The sequence below is a fragment of the Anopheles coluzzii genome, chromosome 3 (assembly GCF_943734685.1).
Source record: "Anopheles coluzzii chromosome 3, AcolN3, whole genome shotgun sequence".
NCBI classification, from domain to species: Eukaryota; Metazoa; Arthropoda; class Insecta; order Diptera; family Culicidae; genus Anopheles; species Anopheles coluzzii.
In genome coordinates, this window is record NC_064671.1 from 36,155,274 (window position 1) to 36,177,393 (window position 22,120).

Consider the following 22,120-nt stretch of genomic DNA (forward strand, 5'->3'; position numbering starts at 1 on the left):
CTACGGTACGGGTAAATAAGGCAAGACATTCTCAAGATTGCACACGTACTTCATCGGCGAGCCACTACCGGACGGGCAGGCTGCCGTGCTAACTCGAGAAACGTGGCACACGTTGGCCACGAAGGCGATCGCGTTAAAGGGACACACGGCCTCCAGAGATACCTTTGCACAATATGGACCCGGCTCGCCGGGCAACTGCCCACAGCCCAGGAAGGTGCACACGCGATAAGCGGCGCATGAAAAACGGTGTCCAAGCGGTCGATGCTGCGGGCACAAAGCTACTACCTACACACATAAGCGCACTATAATAAACTGTGCATGTCCGTGATTGCATTGCCCTTTGCCTGCATGCCGGTGTGCCTTCGCACCACAACACGCTACCCGACCTGATTCCTGCGAACGTCCTGTCCCAAGCCCGGAAGAAAATAGTCAGCAGCGTTCCAGCAGCTTCCAGGGGACAGTCTTCGATGGAGGCGCCTGTCGGAGAAAAGAAAATGTTTGAAAACATTTGCGATCCTGCCACCGCGGGGACAGCGGTGCTTGTTGAGGTTGGCAGGGAAAATGTAGGAAGAATACACACACACACACGGTTTACCTTACGTTTCCTTCCCAATAACAAGCTGCCGTTGCGAAGGAATCGGGTCGAGCCTCAACACGGGTCGGTGGAATCTGAAAGAAGCGGGTACACGATTCTTTGCAGAAATTCCCCGGCGAGGAGGGAGCTCGCCTTGGGAGAGTCAAATTCGATCCCGTGACCAAGACCAAGGGATGATAATGCAATCCGACAGGCACGGAGACTCGGGGATTTGCTCAAGCAACGTTGTCCTGGCTTTATGTTTGGCTTTTGCTTAAAAATCTGCTGCCTCCAAACAAAAAAAGAACAAAAAAGGCAGCAAAATCGACCACCATTTCGACGTTCTTCCGCTACTGCGAACGACCTGCCAGAACCGTTCCTTATACCTCCCGCCTCCCGGCGCTAAGTATTGCATTCGATCGTCTAAACGGACGGGATCGTAGGCGAATTATGGCAGGCGAGCGCGCAAATCGCATCGGACGTGGCTCGAGAGCGGAATGACCCACGGGCACGGGCACGGTCGAAAGCACGTCCCAGGGCTCCGCCAGGGAGCGAACGGACAGCAGCGCGGTGCTCTATTTGGTATTTCTCCCCCCTCCGCTAACTTCCTGGTTCCTAGTCCCTCTTTTTTTGCACCCACATCCATCCATCGATGCTTGAGGACGTCATTCTCACGTACCACGGCGTGGTTTTTTTTCCCCCTTGTATTTCTTTCCTCATTCTCCATCAAACCCGACATGTGGATGGCGCTTTAAGCGCTGTTCTACAGGGAGACACGGAATTTGTGGCAGCAGCTAAACTAAACGTTGCGCTCCTCGTCTCGCCGTCAATAGCAAGATGGAAGGCATCGGCCCTCTAACGGTTGACGGCGTCCGGCGATCGAAGCATTTCGGGTGTTTGTGCCACACACGAAGACGGCTCGACAAATTCTGCCCCATGCTTTCCTCGTGCCTCCTCAGTGATCTCGAGCTCCCCGAATCTCTGTGATAGTGAATGTGTGTGGGTTTTTCTCCCTCCCACTCCAGTGTATTTTTAGCTGTGTGTGTGCGGAAAGAATGTTTTCCCTCGTTTCCCGATCGCTGCAAAAGCGCTGGGGGAAGCTTGGATGGATGCTTAAAATTTCAATCACGTAATATCGTTTCAAATAGTGTGGATTTTTTTTCGTTCCGTTCGTTGTTGTTGTGTTTTTGCCGGTTTTTTTTTGGTTTCGTTTGGTTGCCACAGTTTGCCCCGTTCCGTCGTGATGTCCTTTAAAACCGTATGCCTTCCCGCAGGCTGGCCCCCTAAACCCAGGGCGCCCGTAACCCCTTTTGCGAGAAGGGCTTTGGCCGCTGGGGCACGTTCTGGCCTGGCTAGTGATGGAGCTGTGCGGTGGCCTTGCCCTCCTACCTGCCATCCCAGGCAGGCAGAGTTCGGCGGAAATATTTATTAAACCTTTTCCGAGCCAATGGTCCATTAAATATCGAACGAAATTGGTCGGACCCGGTACCGAAAATGCGACGGTCCCCGGATCGAGTGTGTCGCCACCCGCTAGGACCAGCGGAGAAGCTCGCTTTGGCTCGCTGCCATCAAGGACACATCGCCAGTCGGCAAAGTACAGCGAAAATGACCTAACACAACCTTTCCCAACGTGTGGGCATCGAACGTCCTGGCAAGAAAGAGACCGATCGGAGACGAGAAATCCTTAATCGTAGGATGATGATTTCGAGCGAAAGTAGGTGGAAAATAGCTCCAAACTGCTGTCGACTTGACAGTGTGGTGGCCGGTGGCCCAGGCAGGCTGCTTCGATTTTTTATGATGATTACTTCTGTCGTTATTTGCGGTCCACGAAATACGGTGTGGGCACTGATTTGGCAGAATTTGATCGATCATAATAGCACCGGCGTAGGTTCGCTCTGCTGCGCTGCGGTCAACGGGCTTAGTTTGCTGGTCTTACGGGAAATGGGATGAAAATCACTGCTCCGGGGGTATGTGCTGTGGCGTATTTCTGGACGAGAAGGATAGCTAATTAATGATTCAAGCAATCGTGAACTCGTTTTCCAGTATTGGGAGATTAGCAGAGAGATAGAGAGAGTGTGTGTGTGTTGGTTTCAGGACGGCGTGCTAGTAGAAACTGAAATCGGAAATCACTAACGCAGAATGGTTTATAGTGGCAATAGGAAAGCGATTGAAAGATTCGAATGGCAAAAAAGGGAATTTGAAAAGGCATGATTCAACATTTCAGCGATGCTGGATAGCAGCAATCAGACATTCGTGATTTATTTCGAAGCTTTAGTCGTTTTACTGCATTCGTTTCTGCAATTGGGTCGATTTCGTTCTTAACATTGCATACCCAAAGGCGCTTTTTGTACGTAGTACTAAATTGTTGTACAAAAACGCCTAGACTTATGCAATTTTCATAACAGACAATCATTTCGAGGCATTTCATGAGTTTTGTGCTGATAAATTTTTAAATCTTTATGGCAGGCAATAATTTCAAATTTCCTGAATAAGGTTCAGGTTTATGCATGATATAAGGAAAATATATCTCTTATTATTAAAAAATATTCGATCAACATTTATCTCGTTAAAAAAATTATGAATTAGTATTATTTCAATTTCAAGGTTTAAAACATCTACCCGCAACAGCTAATCGCCCTATTCCTTACTACTAAACTTCTCGCCGTGTTTGTCCAGGAAGCAGAAAAACGTCCGATCGATAAAATCATTTCTCTATCTCGCCGCAGTACAACCTCGAAAAAGATTCATTTTTCACCACCATCACCACCACCACCACCACCACCACTACCAACTACCATCATTACCATCACCCCAAGCGCCGTGCCGCAATCATTACGGCTACCATTCGTTTCGTTTCGCTCGTTTCCAATTATTATTACGTCCTTCACGCATCGGCGCTAACAAAATGCAAAGTTATAACAATAATATCACTAATGGTTGCCGCCGTCGAAATTGCGGGGCGGGCGAAAACACCGGTGCCCGTTGCCAACCTTTTGCCAACGCACCAAGGCGCGTTTTTCCGGGAAGCCCGCGCCTTTCCTTTCCAGAAGGTGGGCAAAAATTGATTTTGAAGATTTTATGCTGTGCGTCTGTCACAGTAGAACAAACAACCGTGGCACGTGCACGTGGTGGCATGCCATTTTTTTTATTTTTGCGGAGTTGCTACTTTGCAAAGAGAAATGGCCAAATAAGGTAACGCAACGGGCAGGAAAACTTTTGTACGTGCGAATGGTTTGCTTTGGTTGGCGTTGTTTAGCAAAGGGAAACTGGAAGCTTCTTAACTTGTTTACTGGCTATAAGGTTGGTTTGGAACATTTTTACATCCTGCTGTTCATTCCATTGTTAGTCATAAATACATTGGCAGGTTTTTTTTTTTGCATTCAATAGAGTCCCGTTTTCCCTTCCCTTATTAATGACCTAAGCGGATAACGCACGCTTTTCAAAATCGAACACAAACTCCAAATCAAAGTCGCATCGCTTTAAGCTGCATTTTTATGCATTCGACAGTAAAAAAAACAACTGAAGTTAACTTTGATGCTTTGTGGCGAAGCGTATGCAACAACGCAGGCACAAATATTAACTAAGCCGATTAAGGGATTAGTGCTGGTAAGCTGCTACATTAGCAGATTGCAAAGTTTATTGCGTGCTAAGTCGGCCAGGGCTGGACATTCCATCCAGCGTTTGGTTATTTTAAAGCTTCCAGGAAACAGCAGACCGATCGTGTGCGAAAAGCACTCGATTGCTGAAGAAACTGTTTGAAAAATCACACACCCTGATGGAACCATAAATAGCTAATGCTTTAGCAGAAGCAAAAAAGGCCCCTACCCTCCACACCGTTATGCTAACGACCGTTGCATGGGACGCTTTAAAGTTCGCAACGCAACAAACTGTTGATACGAATCGGTTATGACGTAGAAACGAAGAGGGAAAGAGGGAAAAAAATGAAGCACAAGAACGTTTCTAATACAATGGATTGGAACAATTTTTGGAGACTAATCGACCAACCCGTCCTCTGGTCGCGTCTCTGAACCGAACGAGTCGAGAGCGACTGGGAACAGGCAGGTTGTTGATACCGTAGCAGGCAATAATCGCTGTTCCGTGTCCTTACCCATCGAGGGGATGCAGCTTGGCGCTCGTGCGGGAAGGAAAAAATAAATTACCACCACTTTAGCTAAAACGTGCAGGGTGCGTGTGCCGGCTATTTCCGTCCGTTCCGATCGATCCAGCGCTCCAGTGTGCTCCAATCGGCTTCAAAGCTTCCGAGGTTGGTCCATTCTGGTACGCGCTCCAGTGCGCTGCGAACCATGAAGGATGTAGCCGCTGGATAAAGTCTGGAATAGAGAGTGGGTAAGAGAGAACACGAGAGCGTCAATCAATAGGCACCCTGCGGGTCCCTTTTATAGTCACAAACACATACACACAGATACAGACAGCGTGAGACCAGACTCTCCGGGGAACACGCGGGCAACAACACCGTCTGGCACCGTTCTGGGGCGAGGACACGAAAAACAGGAGAAACCAATGATGAATTCTAAGCCGTACAGCGAACTAATCGCCCGTGACGGCACGCAGTCGACCGTCATGCTGTGCATATCCGGCCACCTCGAAAACACTGCCCCTATTCTCCCGCCGCGTCGCTGAAACGGCCGGCAGGTATTTCCCTCGCCACGGTAATTGATATGCCCGAAGGATGCACTTGCACCGTTCGATTGTAATGGAAATTAATCCCTCTCCACGTTCGCGTTGGGTCTTGCAACTTGAGGGAGGTGAGGTGGAGTGGGGTGAGGTGGTATTGCCGTCGCTGCGCTAGATGGCGCTATTTTAAACGGGAAGAGCGCGCCCTCTGCAGGCAAACCACTCGAAGCTACGTTTAGTCCTCTCTTGCTCCCTAGGAATTGGAATTGGAGGAGCGTTTTTTACCCTCGTGTGTTGATTGCCCCCTGCCATCCCCTTGCCGATCGAGTGGCCCAATATTCGGACGTGCCACACGGCGGGTCACGTAGGTGTGGTTCATTATGATTTACAATTACCATTGCACCTCCAGCTCCGCTTCCCCCACGCCAAACCTCCGTAAAGCTGGCAAACTTCAAATTGCACCTTTCGCTCGGTGCCCACGAGCGAAGGAAATTAATCCAGGAATATGGTGTCGGACAAAAGAATGGCTGGCAATTTCCGGATGGTCGAGAACCTGATGGCGGAAGGTCATCGAGCGAGCACACACACATACGTACGTTCGTTTCTTGGCCCCTGCCACCTCGGAGCCCGGAATATTTAAATGCTACCTGGCAAATGAACTCGGACACGATCTGGTTTCGGTGCTGGTTCGGTTAGGTGAAGACACAAGAACAAAAAAAAAAAAACAATGGTGGCACTCTCTCACAGCCATTATTTGACCAAATGAGTGAACCGCAACGAACCGATTAAAGGAATGCATACAGCCTTCGAAAGCGACAAATGAGAGGGCAACGGTGATGGTGTGTGTTTGAACCCAATGGCCCCTGTGGGTTTCCGTCTCCTGCAAGCATTACGTTCGAACCGGTGTGTGACCCCGAAAGCGCATTATTCCCTACTAATAGCACTCCCTTTTAATGGAGGGGCTGTATTTTTCGTCTGCTTTTTCTTGTTGATGTGCCTTTTCCGCTCGCTACTGCTGCAAACTAAATACCATTCGCTGCTTGGTTCAATTCGCCGCTTTTTTGTTGTTGCGGGAATTCTCTCATCGCGAGCGTCCTGACGCTGTACCGAGAAGTGGTTCTTTGGGCACAATTCTGGCAAGATCTATTCAGGTCGCTAGCGGCTTCCGATTTCATGCAAAATGGTAAATATTTGATGTCGAATGGTTGCTGGTGTTCATGGAATTAAAAGCGAAATAAATAGAGCCGCAGTTGAAATTATGTGCCCACAACGCTTGGGCCAGCAATGGGAGTAACAAAATGGAGGGAAAAACGTGCTAAATGCTCAATGCTTACCGAGGAACGAATCGTGCTGATGTTTCTCGGGTACATGAATTGAACATTTCGCTGGGAATATGTTGCAATTTCGAGGAATCCGTTGATAAGTGGAACAATGGGAAGCATAAAATGACGAGAAGCTGTCCGGATTTGAAAATGGTGCTTTTATGTGTTATGTTCAAGGTAGTGTCGCGACAGTGGTTACTATGGTGTTAAAAGCATTAGTTTTAGGAATGACTATTAGCATTAGGGCGTAAAAACGGCACTTCGATAGAACGTAAGTGACGTTTGTAATGAAAATTGCATACTTTTAGGGGGGTTTAAAATGATTTAAATCGAGCACTTCTGATGACAAACAGCTTTTGAGTTGTTTTGTTAATTAACTAATTATACAACAGCTTTTGCAGAAATGTTTTGCTAGTAAAAGGTGCTGTCAATTAACGAGCTGCAAATAAACTCTCTCTCGCTCTTTCTGTTTCAATATCCGGTCATACGACTTGGCGGCAGCCAATCGAACAATCAAACAATGCTGCCAGCTATTCCGGCGATTGTATTTATTTTACAGTGCAACCTCCTGTTTTCAACATTTTTTTTGTGTGTTGTACTCTACACGCCACACAAACATACACACATGCACATACGAAACAGTTCTAATTGGTACGTTACAACTTTGCCCTTTCGACTGGCAACTGACTAACGAAATTGGCAGCAAAAAAAGGATGGAGGACAGCAATAACAAATAAAATAAAATACAAAAAAACTCTTATATCCTCACCATCAGTGTTTACAGTTGTAGTTGGGTTTTTGTTGTTGTTGTTGCTATTTCTTTTATTTTATTGTCGCTCATTTTAATCAACCCGTGAGCGACAATGAACGATGGACAACTCAGCGAGACCAATCACAATTACCGGCCTCGAAAAAACCCGATCATCCCTTATCCATCCACATCCGCTCGGTTTGTATAACTCTATCTGTCCGTGTGTCTGTGTGTCTGTGTGTGTAAGTGCAAATGGTCACTATTCGGCTTCCGTTCCCATTGGCATCGGTCGATGGCCTGGGAATTCGATTTTGTGCCACAGCACGGAATCATACACATGGTCGAGTTCGCATAATGAGTAAATTTTCAATTCATGAAAATAATGAAATAATGATTTAATGCGCACCGTACACATAATCAAGCCTTTGTCCATCCGTCTCCCTGCTGGATGGTGCTGAGGATGTAAAAAGGCACCCGCCGGAGTTGTTCGTTTTTTGTGGCTATTGTTGTTGCTGATGTTGTCCAACAATCAGCTTTCGAGAACGTGTAGCTTCTGTGTCCGTTGTTGGATCATCCCGTAATTTTTTGCCCCATTTTTTCATGACGGCGCTTCATCGATGTGTGTAGCAGCTTCACTCTACAAATGGCTGATTATTGGTTGTCCGGATCGGACGTATTTTTTGTTTTGTTCGTTGTGCATATTTTCTCTTCTCTCGATTGTACTTGATTGTACCACATCCCTGCTGTGAGCCCCTTTGCTCTGCAGTGTATTATTGCAATCATGCACTTGCGTGCAATTGATTTCGCATGTGCATGTAAATTAGTTTTGGATTAAAATATAATTTCATCCATAAATTGATGAAAAATCGTCCCAAACCGCACCGACACGAGGTCAGCAAGCAGGGTTTTGTCGGTGAGAAGCAAAAAAAAAGCTCCAAATTTATGTGAGCGGTTAGCCTGTGCATGCTTTTGTTCTTTTTTGCGCATGATCTTTTCCAGAGTTCCAGAGTTTTAAATGTTAGAACGCCTCGCACGATTGGTTGCAGTTTCAATGATATTTATTGCAGCCTGACCACGTCTTGGCAGGGATGGAACTCCTCCGCTGTTTGTATGTTGACCTTGCTGAAGCTCTTTGCTCTTCGTTTGTGTATGTGTGTGTGTGTTTGTGTATGTCTGCGGTGAGTAAAGGGGCTTGAGGAAACCAATATTTACTACCGATTTAACTGCCCTTGCACCTTGCATATCGATTCGAAACTCACCGCCAGTGTGCAGATGCGGTGTGGAAATAATCGATACCTTTATGAGCTGGCATTGAACCAGAACCCAACAGGCCGAGTATGGCTGATGGGAAGTATTGAAGGAACATCTTGGGTTTCATCGAGCTTCTAGGTAGACATGCCAGGATACATCACACCATGATTAGCCTCTACCATAATGGACAGAGCGATGGGAGGATGAAACAAGCAAACAAACAGACACCGACAACACCAGCGTGTATCGTATAACGAGCTGAGAAGAAATTGTTCAAGTGCAATGTTTTAATTAACAGGCTTCTATTTTGCTATCGTCTATCGCCAACGTATGATGCTTACTTTGCAAGGAGTTGAGTGTGATCATATGACGGTAAAAAATGCTTCAATTATCACAAAACAGATATGTTTTAAAACACATTCCATACAATGTGCACTTTATGGGATACAAATGGAATTTCATTTTGTTTTATTTTGAGAAATCTCCTTGGAATGTTTCTAAATTCTTCTGTTATGGCATTTTTTTTATCGTTTTCATCGACTTGCATTCTCCACATCGTTTGCTTAAACGGATGCAACCCTCAGTTTAACACAATTTTACGGCAATTAGTCAAGCTGCATGACAAAACGCCTCAATGCATGCAATCCGCAGTACCGTATTTACTTTTTAATTGTGTAGCTAATTGCCCTCCCTACTGTTGACAATCTGCACTATAATTCACGTCAAAATAGTTTTGCATATTATTTATGAGACATCAGCGTCGGGTTGTGTAGTTTGTACACTGAGTGACTTGAATTCTACGATGAGTGTACTACGCCAAAAGGTATGCAAATTATATCATTACCTATTTCATAACAATAAGTGCTGTATTTCACTGTTGTTTGTTTTAAATTGAATTCAATCAAGAATTTAACTTGTAGTAAAGTCTATACTATAAGCTCAAATATTAAAAAAACTGAGAAAATACACGTATGTCTGCGTAAGCTTAACAATCAATTGTTTCCCACCCGACAACAAACTATCACTTTCGGCAAACAATAAAGCGCATGGAAATCTTTAATTAAAAACTAAACAACATACATAACCCATTCGAGTTAGAAAAGCTCTCGCTTTTCGCAATGTAAATATTCCCCAACATGCTTGCTGTTCGCCAATTTTATGTAATCTACAACCGCTGCTACCAAAGACTTTACACTCCGGTGCACTGCTGCGTTCCACTCCGCACACCGATCACTACCACACATATATGAGAAGTCGGTTATTCTCGTATCTCGTTGGTGATGCGCTCGCTCGCTGCCTCTATTGTCAAATGTCGTTATGAATAAATTTGCTACCACCGCCAGCTACCGCCCACTGCCACCGGATTGGCGATGCAGTTTGGTGCGGTCGGTGCTGGAGCGCGTGGCGGTTTTAATAAAAGTGTTTCCCATATCACCACCACTTCATTTCGCCGCCGTCCGCCAAATGCAGCAAATGTGCCGCTTCAACCGCGACAACATTCCATCAGCGCAACCATTTTGTGCTCGGGTTTGCAATGTAAGGGAAGCTTGGCTCGGCAAGCACCATTGCCTGCAAGCTGCACGCTTCAAGTGCAGGACCATTCTTTGGCAGCGACACTGCAACTGCCGAACCATTTGTAGACGACACCAGCCAGCGATCCATCCACCCCAATCCATTCGCAGGGTCGGAACGAAATTGTGCACACACACACACGGTGTATCTTGTTCGCCGCATCCCTGCTGTACGCCCAATTGCTGACGTCATTTGGCAGCGGCTCGGGCTCGATCTTTTGCTCGCATACGGCGCCGTCGCGATTTTGCTTTTCCGACTGCTGCAGCAGTTTCACTCCAGTCGTTGCAAACGGGAGCAATTGAAGGGATGCAAACACAAAACAGAACGAACGATGTAACCAGTCCCAAAACTAACCGCATCCATCTTGATACTATTCTCTATCCGCAGGTAACCTGGACAGTCGTCAGTATTGCAGCGGCAAAAACGTCAGCCACCCCATTAAAGGCCCGTAGCCGTGGCAATGGTCCGCTCTGCTCCGTCCGTCGGTCGGTGAGGAAATGGAGCGAACGCTGCGTCGGTTCCGGTGGGATATGTTGACGCGCCGAATCATCATCACCATCATCAGCCAGCACCAGCATCGACATCATCGCCACCGACGTCATTAAATTGAGCATCGACCGGATTCATCACCCGCATCGCACACTGCCCAAGGCCGGGGCAACAGATTGGGTCCGGCCAGGTTGTGCGTCAGATCGCCCATAGGTGCTTGTCGCACAGATTGTGTCGCAAGCGGCAAAACAACAGCCTAAAAAAGATCCACACTCACCCGTCCAACTGGACACAGCCTGCGTTTCGAGGAAAAGGCAGGCCGAGCAAAGGAGAGATATAGAGAAAGAGCGCTGCGAGCCATCCCAACCAGCGTGACCCTAAGATAGCATCAGGCAGAAGCGTTGGGAAACAACAAAAAAGAAAACATGAAAACCGACGGTTTCGTACGCGTGCTGTGGTGGAAATTGGTGCTAATTATAAATTTAATAGATGGAAAATCGATGCACGAAAAGGACAAACACGGTAAGTCAACAGGCAGTATTGCACCATATTACCATTTTGTTGGAGATCTTTTTTGTTTGTGTGTTGCCTCTAGAATCTTGCTGTCCCGATGGTGTTCAGGCTGGACAGGCAAATGTGTTTCCCTTCCCAGAATCGTTATCTTGTTTGAAGCGCTGATTTAACGCCGGGACAGCATAATGCGTTGCGTTAAATTTTAATAACCCCAGCGTGGGAAAATTACAACAAATCGGGTCCGGCCAGGCTGTGCGGCGCTATTATACTCCATAATTGCGTTACACTGTTGGTTATTGTTTACATGGTTTAGTACAAAACAGGTATTTTAGGAACAAAGCAGATTTAGCTGCCTTCAGGTATGTTTTAACAAAAAAACGCCTAGAGTTATGCAATTTGCTTGCCAGAGTAGCCGTTACCGGCTGGGTGTGAGCTTATTTCAAAGCAAAATGAGCATACTACTGGTAAATGAACAACATAATGGTTTATGTTAGAGACTTTAGATCATTTTTAATTTAAAGAATACACACAAAGCACCCCAAGTTCATGGAGGAATTGTAAACAAATTCAAGGATTGCACAACACAAAACCCAAACTCTCATGGAAAGCAAGAAGCGGAAATCATTGCCGACACTGTCGGAAGTGTCATCAAGCCACCATGATTCATGATACTTTCTACTTTACCTTTTGGTGTATATATATGAGTGTGTGTGTGCTCTGTCAGCTTAAGAACGCGCTGAATACCATTCCAAAAATAAAAGAAAAAACAGACGGCTCATTTTCATTCAACGCCTTCACTCCTTTTTTTTGTCCATTTGTGAAAACAGTTGAACTTTAGCAAATGTGCTATGAAAAGTGTGCACTGAATAGGCCAGCGTTCACCCAGGTACTGCCGACCAGCTATTTACCACTTAATTGGTGTGAAGGCGAAGGCTGCTACAAAGAGGTGCCTTCAGATGCCACCCCGTGAACCGGTCCAAAGTGACAAAACCCGAGCGCGTCGGTGGGGCCATTTTTACGCCGGCTCGCACGTCGGCAAGAAGGTCAGAAAAATCAGCCCCACCCTGGCCCACGACACCTGCCTGCACCTGCCGCAAACCATTGCACGCCACTTTGTCAATGATTATGAGATTATGCTCTTTAGAAAATGTCTTTTCAAGTGGCACCGGCTCAAACACAATACCGATGGCGATGGTTTTGTGTGTGTGTGTTGCTGTGCTGTTCCCCACGTTTTCGTCCAACCATCCATCCCGGCGAACTCTTGCTCGAACTCCTCATGACTCCGTGCGAGCGAAGCCGACAAACTCCAACCCGAGACACCACCCCTCCCCCATTGTGGGTACTCTGCACACCATAAAGTTGGTAAAATTAATGAACTCCTTGATGAGCTGAGTTCTTGAAGGTTTTGGATGCCTTCGGTGTGTATCCATTACACGTTGGAGCCACATCACCTGGTGCCAGCGTTCGGTGGGGGATTCGGTGGGTTGGTTATGCTGGCCACCCCGTTGAAACTGGCATGGTTTTACGTCCAGCAATGCTTTGCTCCGTTTGCGAAAAGTGAAACTTTCCAACAATGGTCCCCGTCGGTTGGTTTGGTTTGCTGCTACCTAATTCAGCTAAGAGCATCCAGCTACGTTCTTCGCCTGTCCTCAACCCTACAACTGCGTGCTGCAATACTTTAGCTGGCTGTATACGAGCAGGGCGCACTATTTTGTGACGACAGTCAACCAACCTGCGCCCCGAGAGCGCTCCGAGAGTGAGAGATCAGCAAGTTTTTGACCCCCGGGATGGATGGGAGCTCCGACGTCAAGAAGGCTCCGACCGCTTTGTGCCGCCTTTGAGTGACAGTGGTGGTGGCAACACATAACATTAAAACTAAATAAAGAATGCCTACCGTGGTTTTCTTTGGGTTTTTTTTCTGTTTCTGTGTCGACAAGAGGGCGGAAGATGGATAGAAAACTTGTCCACACGGTTCGTGCTGTCTTACACGTTGTTAGCGGTGTTTTCTGTGCAGATGGAGCCACAGTTGTACAAGCGAGAGAAACAGAGAGAGAAGTACATCCAACAGGACTGGTTTGGGGTGTATGTGTCGGATTTAATTCCAATCATTCGCTTGAAGCTCAGTGTGTGAGTGTACGTTCGTGTGCTGGAATACTTTTTCTAATCTCAACAACCAGTCAACACAATTGGTCTTGCATTCTCTCCCCCCAACAACTGCTTCGACCCACCGACCTTCCGACCCACCGAGCACCTGTTTGACGAATGCCAGTTGCTGTAATCCATGATTCCATCTGCCTGCCACAATTCCATCTTCAGCATCGTTGCAATCGTAGCATTCATCGTGGCTTTTGTAACACGATAAATTAAACTTTTAATATCCTCCTTGTGTCCCCTCTGTACACACCCGCAGACCTCCAAGATCTGAGCCACGCAACCCTGGCAACAATATCATCCTGCCCATTCCAGCTTCTTCTTCTTCTTCTTGCAGCACCATCGGGCGGAAAAGTTCACGTGGTTTTTGGTGGTGGAAATCTTTACCGAAAGAATCCATCCCTCCACACAATCGCACACACTCTCTGCGTTGCTGCACGTCTCGCTCGCTTCTGGCGCCAACTGTTACCACCGCAAGCATTTGGGCGAAGGAATGCTCTCGCTTACAGATGGGTATTGTGCGCCGGTGGCCGCGTGGATTCGTGGATATCAGCAGCAGCAGCACAATACGCACACGCTACGGCATAAATCACACATAACGAATTAATCTTTTGTTGTAATCACATCCGGTGGCACGGATCCGCTCCCGCTTCTCCCAGCGCACGCTTCCGTCGCTCCAATCTCGCACCAAACTTGCCATCTGTAACCTTCCATTGCTAGTTGCTGTTGGTGCGGGGGTGAGGAAATGAGTTTCTGGTTGATTTTTCACCAGCACCGCCCGCCACCCATTAGGCGTTGCTTTCTGCGGTCGGGTACAAGCATTAACCTTAATACAACAAGCGACCTCATCCTGCGCCGGTCGCGAGGACACACCGTTGTTAGACAAGAAATGAAGCCGTTAGCTTAAACGCGCGCGAAAGCGTTAGCTACCAAACCGATGTAAGCTTTCGCCACGAGAGTGGGCGTTGAATTGTGGGCTTGTAGCTGGTGGCGGGGACATCTGGAGAAGTTTACATACATTTTCTCGTATTATTCAGCCAAGAACTTCTGTTTCGGGACCAACCCGCTTGATGGGGACCTTAACCAGGTGGTTTTGTTGTCACGATTGCATACTTTTTGGCGTTTTTTTTAAATTTAAATATTATTTGTTTTTGAGACTTCCAAAATTGCCAATTTACTGCCACTTTGCTTTATAATTTGGAAGAAACGATTCAAAATTTACTTTCCATACATCTGTTGGCCCAACTTTTAGCGCAAGGTCACTGTGAAATCTCTGATCGTAGGTTTGGTATCTGCGTAGTATCCCACCTGTCGACCTTATCCCTACGCCCACACGTCGACTGGATCGTTTCATGGCGAAAGGAAATTGCCACAACAACTGCTGGAAATCCGGATCTTCTTCCTTTCCGTTTCTCGCCCTATTAATTCACCCTCCGTAATAACTACACACGCTCGTACCGTACTGCGTAACGTACGCTTACACACACACACTCACCCGAGGTAGCCCGAGGTGGGATGCACAACCGGTTTGCCAAGGCGTAATGGGTGCTCAAGATAAATAAATTTATCTCAAACATTTCCGCCGAAATTTGTCAACCATTTGCATTGCGGCGGGCGGGCGGAAGAGATCGGCGAGGGGAGAGGAATTTGAATTTCCCAATTTTACATGGCAGGCAAGGTGGGCGAGAATTTTGACCCGATTTTCACCCGACACGAGACACCAATCTAACCTACAGGGAAGCAATGGGACGGGGTGACGAACTGGGGAAGGAGCGAATGGTTTATGTTCTTCAATTTTTAAATAACTCACAGCGCACGCACTCGATGAAGCGATTGTAACATTTATCATATGGCGCACATGGAAGAAATTTGAAAGGAAAAAGGGAAAGCTGTGGAGTACGAAACAGTTGCTAAGCGTTATGGAATTTTTTATGAAGTGTATTTATTGCAATGGTTTGAAGTCTGTTTTTAAACGTTAAAGTCTGTCTATTAAATATTTTGCCAATTGATTGGACTTACCGAAACCTATTTTAAAGCTACTCCTGTACTCGGCACAAATTCCAGGAAGTAAACATAATTTCTGCGCATATACATTGGCAACATCACTTTGCATGAAAACGGTTTCCGAAAATGTGCAAAATCGATTATTCGTTCCGTTGAATCAGCACCGTCCTTTTCGCAGATCAAACATCTTTAAGCCGTTTCGATGTTTCTGCTGCCTGTTCTCATCTCATCTTTCCGCTATAAATTTGCGCTCTTCTTCGCGCAACCACAGTATTTTCCATTTTCCTCGCACAATTCTACCGAGCTCGCGCCGTGAAATAGTATGCTAATCGGCATCATCATTTTCAACGTTAATGTTTTCTCCGCGCTTTCGCGATCGATACGCGGCGCTGTCTTTTGGAGGCAGGGATAAAAGCACGACGCCACACATTGACATTGAAACAGCATCGCCACGCATCAGCGAAAGAGAACAAGTTCTCAAAAGTCATTCTCGGCGAGGGCAAACATCACTCCGAACATCGGAGAAAAGATGTATAAAACATCTTTCCGCCGAAATTGGATCGAATTTAGCAGAAAGACGCGTACACCGTGGCTTATGCGCACACACACAAACACATGTGCCATCGGTGAGCAAAACTTTCATCTTTCTGCAATCCGTACTCGGAAAACAGCCTAATAGTACATGACAAACTTTCCCATTAACCTTCGCACTACGCGGCAGCGGATGACACGCGGAACCAGTATCGGTCGCGTGCGTTTCATTTGGTCCCGTGACCGGGATGCCGGAGTGCTGTGTGACAGTAGCGCAAACGAGAGCGAGCGAGAGAGACGCGCTTCGCGTGAACAAAACTTTGCGCAAATGGGAAGCGTACGTACGTACGAACTCCATCGCCTGCTGGATCTTTGCCGGGGAGTCAGAATTCATTACCACCGCTGAAGGTTGATGGGACGGCTTCGGCGGCCGCGTTCGCAGCGCTGCAACACGATACTCCGTCAGTCAGCAAGCAGGCGCTGCGCGTATCTGTCACTTTTTTGTTTGGTGTTGTCTGTCTCTGTGTGTGTGTGTCTGTTTATGCTCTCTGTGTTTCCATCTAAGCCGTCTAAGAAGCTCCCGGGAGACGCTGCACCAGTCCCGCCTCTCCGCGCCTTAAGAATGATATCTTCATTAGGCAAACAGTCGCCCGCGGGCAACGGTGAGTGAGGGCTGGCGGGCGCCCTGGGGGCGCGGTAGAACAAACGAAGTACCGGATAAAGCTCAGCTAACGTTGACCTCGTTCAACTTTGCCCTCCTTCCTTCCTGCACCACGCCCCAGCACGGCGGTACAGAAACAGCCCCAGTCCCGTCCCCATGCCAATGATAACACCCCAAACACCGGGTCCCCGCCAATCGTCTAGTTATTTCTTTTAAAAGCTTCTGCAAATTAATGTGACTCGGCGCTCTTATGACTTTTGCTGACTTTTTTTTTTTGCTTTGCTTGCAACATCATTTTTCATCTGCCTGCGCTTCTCCCGCCGCTCCATTTCGTAGATTGTTTCGATCGCGCGGCAAAGCCTACGCGTGCCTTTATTTCGGGGGGGAGCCCGGGCAAATTTTAATGAAGCACCTCGTTTCGAAAGAATTGGCTCCACTTTTTTTTTCGAGCCCCGACAACTACTCCCTCACATATTTATGTAGGTTTGTTGTTTTGGGGGGCGGAAGGCGAAGCACATGTGTGTTGTTTGTTGATTGATATTTGTGTTGGGCATAGTGTTTCCACCAGTTCCGTAGCACCGTTGAGTTGTGCGCGATTCGAGAAAAAAAAGCAGTTGCTAGAGTATGTGTTAACATCTTTATTTGTGTAAGGTCGTTTGAGTGCGGACGAAGCGTTTAAATTTTAACCAGAAAATGTTATTTAACATCACAATATTTCTCAGACTCCGACTGTATCAAACAGTGGAAATCTTCCGATTCTAAAGAATTCCGACGTTTTTAGGTTCGCCAGGTGTAACGTACAACAAGTAACTTATTCATACTACCAGGAAGCTTTGGGCGCTTGGGAGGTTTTGTCTGATTTCTCTGAACCAGAACGTTTTCAAATTGAATCGCAGAATATAATTACCTTCTGTATCAACATGCACTTTCTGAAGTATTTTTGCTGAAGGTTACTGGTGTTCTTAGCGATGGTGTTGTTGTGACCAAATGTGTTATTATACTTTCCTTTTAAGGACCCTTTTCCTATGAAGCTCCAACACGTCATTGCAGGTTTTAATTTCCCGTCTGTATCATCATGCATTTTTCATCGTCCTGACATTTGGACCGGGTTCTCGTTGAATGTTGAAGACGTCCTACGCACCCGAAAGACCATTCTGTGCCTCAAGAAATGTTACCCAAAGCTGTAATGCTATCTTTCAGTTTGTGGTATCGATCGATTATCTAACGCACGATTACATATGTGATATATTTAGTCATATCGGACAGTGGGGTTTGAACTTGATAACTTCTTTCTGGGGGTAGAGTAGAATACGTGCAACTACATAAGCTTGAGTAAATAATAACTTTTGAATAACTTTGTAAATGCGATCAGAGCACCAACAGACATGGAAAGTTATAGTTATAAGTCTAACAAACGTTGGACGATCGAATGAAGTTTTGATGTCTAAATTAGTGACGTAAAAGTTCCATGGGCAGCAACTTCTTTCTTCCCCGGTTGCTCCCCCGTGCTAACGCTGCACATTAAAAACCTTTCGTTCACTGTAGCGTTAATTAAACCTAACCCAACTAATAGCCGCACGGTAAGTGTTTGTTTTCGACGGTCGAAAAACTTTCACCCATCTGAGGCGTTCCCCGAGGTCCGACGCGGCCCAACAGTGTCCCATTTGAGCTTAACGCTTTAATAGTTTCCGGTGCCATCACGGACAAATGCTTCATCGATTACCGTCCAACCTAACCAACAAAAAAAAAGAAGCAAAGCCCATCCTTTCGTCAAACAAATAACGTCAGCAATAGGGGGAGGTGTTCGAGTTGGGGTTTCATTTAAGGTTTTTCGGGGCTAACCGTATAAAACCTCAATCTTCTTGGCAAACATCCGGTGCTTCGTTCGGGCTGGCCTGGCCTGATGGATCCCGATTGGCCGGGGCAATGAAACTAGTTTCCATTTCATGAGACTTTCCACCCCCTAATGAGGCCTCCTCCTCCCGGCCCGAAGGGGGCGTGGAGGAAATGGAATTAGTTTTTCCATTGTCATCGGATCAAGCGGTTAGGAAATTGCTAATTAACTGTTTCGGTTTGCAGAGGCCTGATTCACAGTTTCACAGGTGCCAACTCCTCTGCCGCTTCTCCTCACAGGTCGCCTAATGACTTATGGGTGTGAAAATAATCCTGCCGCTTCCCGCCGGAGCGAGGCGTCGGAATTAAGTGACTGATATTGAGGAAATAAAACGGAAGGCAGAGTATCGATTAAACTAGCCCACGTTGAACGGGCAAACGTGCAGGGCAGTGGGCGTAAAAGAAAAGGCAGATTAAAAGGTTTTGTGTACACTGCCGGGAGCAGTGTGAGTAGCTGGTTTCGGGAATGAACAGATATGTCATGGTCGGATACTGTATCTAGCGAAAGATAATCATGTAAATAATCCATTCTATATTGTGTAGGTGATGGGTTTGTTCAGTATCGGTACAGAAAGAGATAGAGGGAGAGAGAGATCTTGAGAGAGAGAAAGAGAGAGATATATATATATATATATAGAGAGAGGGAGAAAATACTTTGCAGGTTACTTGGAAAGAGTAATTCAAAAGTTAAAAGGAGCTTTCCACACAAAAGGACAACGAAATGGAGTTCTAGAATTTCACAACAAAGCAGGAGCAGAATATTTTTTTATCATTTGTTTTGCTCATGTTTTCATTCCACGTTTAAACATTTATTTCTATCCCCCCGCGTCATATGGTTGTTACCAGTATTATGAAAAAAACAAAATAATTGTCGTACCATAACTATAAAGATATTTTGAAAAACAGGTTTTTTGTGCTAACTAACGCATTTAAAAATCGTTCAATAATAATTTAATCGTTCAAAAAATAAAAATAAAAACTAAAGAAAGAAAAATATTTTTTAACGTTTTTTAAAAAGTGTTTTTAAAACTTATTTTAAAGTTTTATAAGTTTTATGACAGTAATTATAAACATATAATATATCAAAATATCAAAACATTGCAATAAAAATCGCTTGCAATGATTTTTGTTTTGAAAATGCAAATCAAAGTGTGTAAAACGATTTTCAAAAATTATTTCTGAATTACCATGACAACCTTATCAATTTTGTGAACAACAGTTCAAAACTGATCCTATCAAACAAAAGCGACACAAAAACCTCAACAATGGTGTTTTAGCAGAATCTAAATATTTGCTGCTGTTACATACGCAGTTAAGGAATGTAATCCTAGCCCGATATGTTTTTCCTCCCACCATCCACTTCACCATCGATGTTCTCTTAGACCGCTACAAAGGTGTATTCATAAGGTAGTTTATGAGTCTAAATAAGGGCTGGCTGAATTAGTAATGTGGTATTTAAATGTATTAGATAAGTACTTGTAATACCTGTAAGAATATGTTGAAAGGGTAGTTGTGGTAGCCAATTGCAATTGGATATGTTATTCGTCTACGCTTTGATATATAAGGAGATGTGAAATAGTATTCTGCAACAACTCATACATTCACTGTTTTTTTTGAACTATTTCTAATGAATTTTCCGCAAATCGCGAAAAACAACTGTCTTTATAGCTGTAGTAGGCGCTGTATTTTCAAACTACCAGGCGCCTCCATGATGGAAATTTATCTTGTAGCAACTACAGATTTAATTTATTTTTATAACCTAGGTATGTTAAATTTATTTATTTTTTTTCTTTTCGTTTAAATTTTGTTTACTGTACCTCTAGTCAAAAATATATTTTTACTCTACTTCTAAATCGATGTCTAATCTGATAATCTGATATCTATTCAAATTAAACTTTACTAGTAAATGATATCACAATATTGTCATTTAACATTTTCGATTTCAAAAACCGTGGAGAATGGGAAAATAATGAAAAAAAAAATACATTTGACCGAGCTTAAAAAGGAACTATTGACTCAATTGAAAAATTCAACGATCAGTTGTTTGAAGAATGAACAGCGTATGCAAGCTCATTTCATATAAAAATCCAAATTTTAAAATTTTACGTATCCTACCATCGCTGCCTTGGCTACCATACTGTACAATATTACAAGCTACATCTATTGCTTCTATAAACTCACGTATGCGCAGTTCTACTTCATGCAATTTATAAGAAAACAAAAGCAACAAGGAGATGATATTGCAATTTGCAAATTCTTTTGTAATTCATTTGCGCACTTTTTTTCCTATGTTTAAACACTCGAATCGATTGCATGTTTCCAGCTTACTGAAGATACCTTTTTAATAGTGGAGGAAAATATATCCCACAATTTCCCGCAACTCTTCCGAACTATCAACAGCACTCGCTATCAATAGTTGTTTGTCTTCCATATTCCCGTCACACGGAACCCATCCGCTGTCTAAAGCGGCCGTGTAAAGCGTGGTAAATTTTCATAGAAATTCATCGAGCAAAAATTTCCACCTCACTCGTTACGGTCGTGGAAAACCCGCTCGGCACCACATCCCGATAACTGACCGCTACGCTATATCAACAGTACGCTTCCCTGGCAGCTGGCAGCGATTCTGAAAGCGATTCACGGTAGCGGCAACATCACCATCCAAGTAGAAAAAATACTACAATAGAAAACCTTTAACAATTTTATTACCACATCCAACCATTCACTACCACCGCCTGTGTGTGTGTGTGTATCCCATCAAACCATTTTTCTCCACTGTTAACCCATTCTGCTAGCCTGCATTCCCCCGTTTGGAGGTGTTTTGTGAGCCGGAATTGATGGTCCATAGTTATGACAGTAGCCGCAGAATAATTAATGTGGACTACCTCTCCCCCCCCCCGCTCCCCCCGCGGGAAGCTGCAGTGCCACCAGTTCGTGGAAAACCGCAACGCCCCTTGGGAGGTTTCGGAAAAAAACCATGCCTGCGGTGATCATCAAACTCTAATGCTCTCCAGCGTCAGTGTCTTGCCACATACACATACTCACTCACCCTGAGAGAGAGGTGACATGATGAAGGGGTGTCCACTCTACAGACTGACTCTACATACACACACGGAGAGAGAAAAGCTACTACACACACGGTCATTTCCAAAAAACACCCGTATTATGTTGTAAAATCCGGTGTGCACAAACGCAACGGTGCCTCCACGGGGCGTCCTGTTCCGGTACAAAGCGGGACCACTTCCGGGATCGGGTCCAGCCGCACGGTTGACCGGGCACGTGATGATGATAAATTATCGCCACCGCGTACCGCGTGTTGCGACACTTCCTGCTTATCTCGAACACAGGCGCCACAGCGTCCAAAACCATCCCATCGTGTAGCAGTATCGAAATCGAACCACCGCCGCGACCGTACGGTCCTCTCGGGCCAGTGTCTATCTATGGCGAGGCGTCGCTCAAATTTGCCAACGGATGATCTGCTCGTTATTATGACTATGACTGCACAGTGGAGTGGAAGCTGCCCAGCCTGAGCCCGAGCTGGACCACAGACGATGGAGACGAGAGACACCCGATGGCTTCGGGTCTAGACCGTCGCTCGGGTGGACTTTTACGAGGCAACAATTAATCACTCTGATTTCTCGCTTCACACACACACACACACACTTACGCATTCTCTGTCTCTCTCTCTATCACACACGCACGTTTGTTCGTCTTTTCGTCCACACAGCTCGACTACTGGATGCATGCATGCAGTTCGACACTAAGCTACTGCACTA

General features: G+C 45.6%; 1 protein-coding gene across 3 annotated transcripts in view; it reads left to right on the plus strand.

The window, feature by feature from the left end:
- The window catches only part of LOC120954772 (nephrin-like), an 85,570-nt gene that overhangs the window by 9,106 nt on the left and 54,344 nt on the right, over positions 1-22,120 (plus strand). For all 3 annotated transcript variants that reach the window (XM_049609390.1, XM_049609388.1, XM_049609389.1), the window contains exon 3: positions 10,493-11,116. In XM_049609390.1, the coding sequence (XP_049465347.1) occupies positions 11,020-11,116 (97 nt within the window). In that variant the 5' untranslated portion in view covers positions 10,493-11,019. The remainder of the gene's footprint in view (positions 1-10,492; positions 11,117-22,120) is intronic.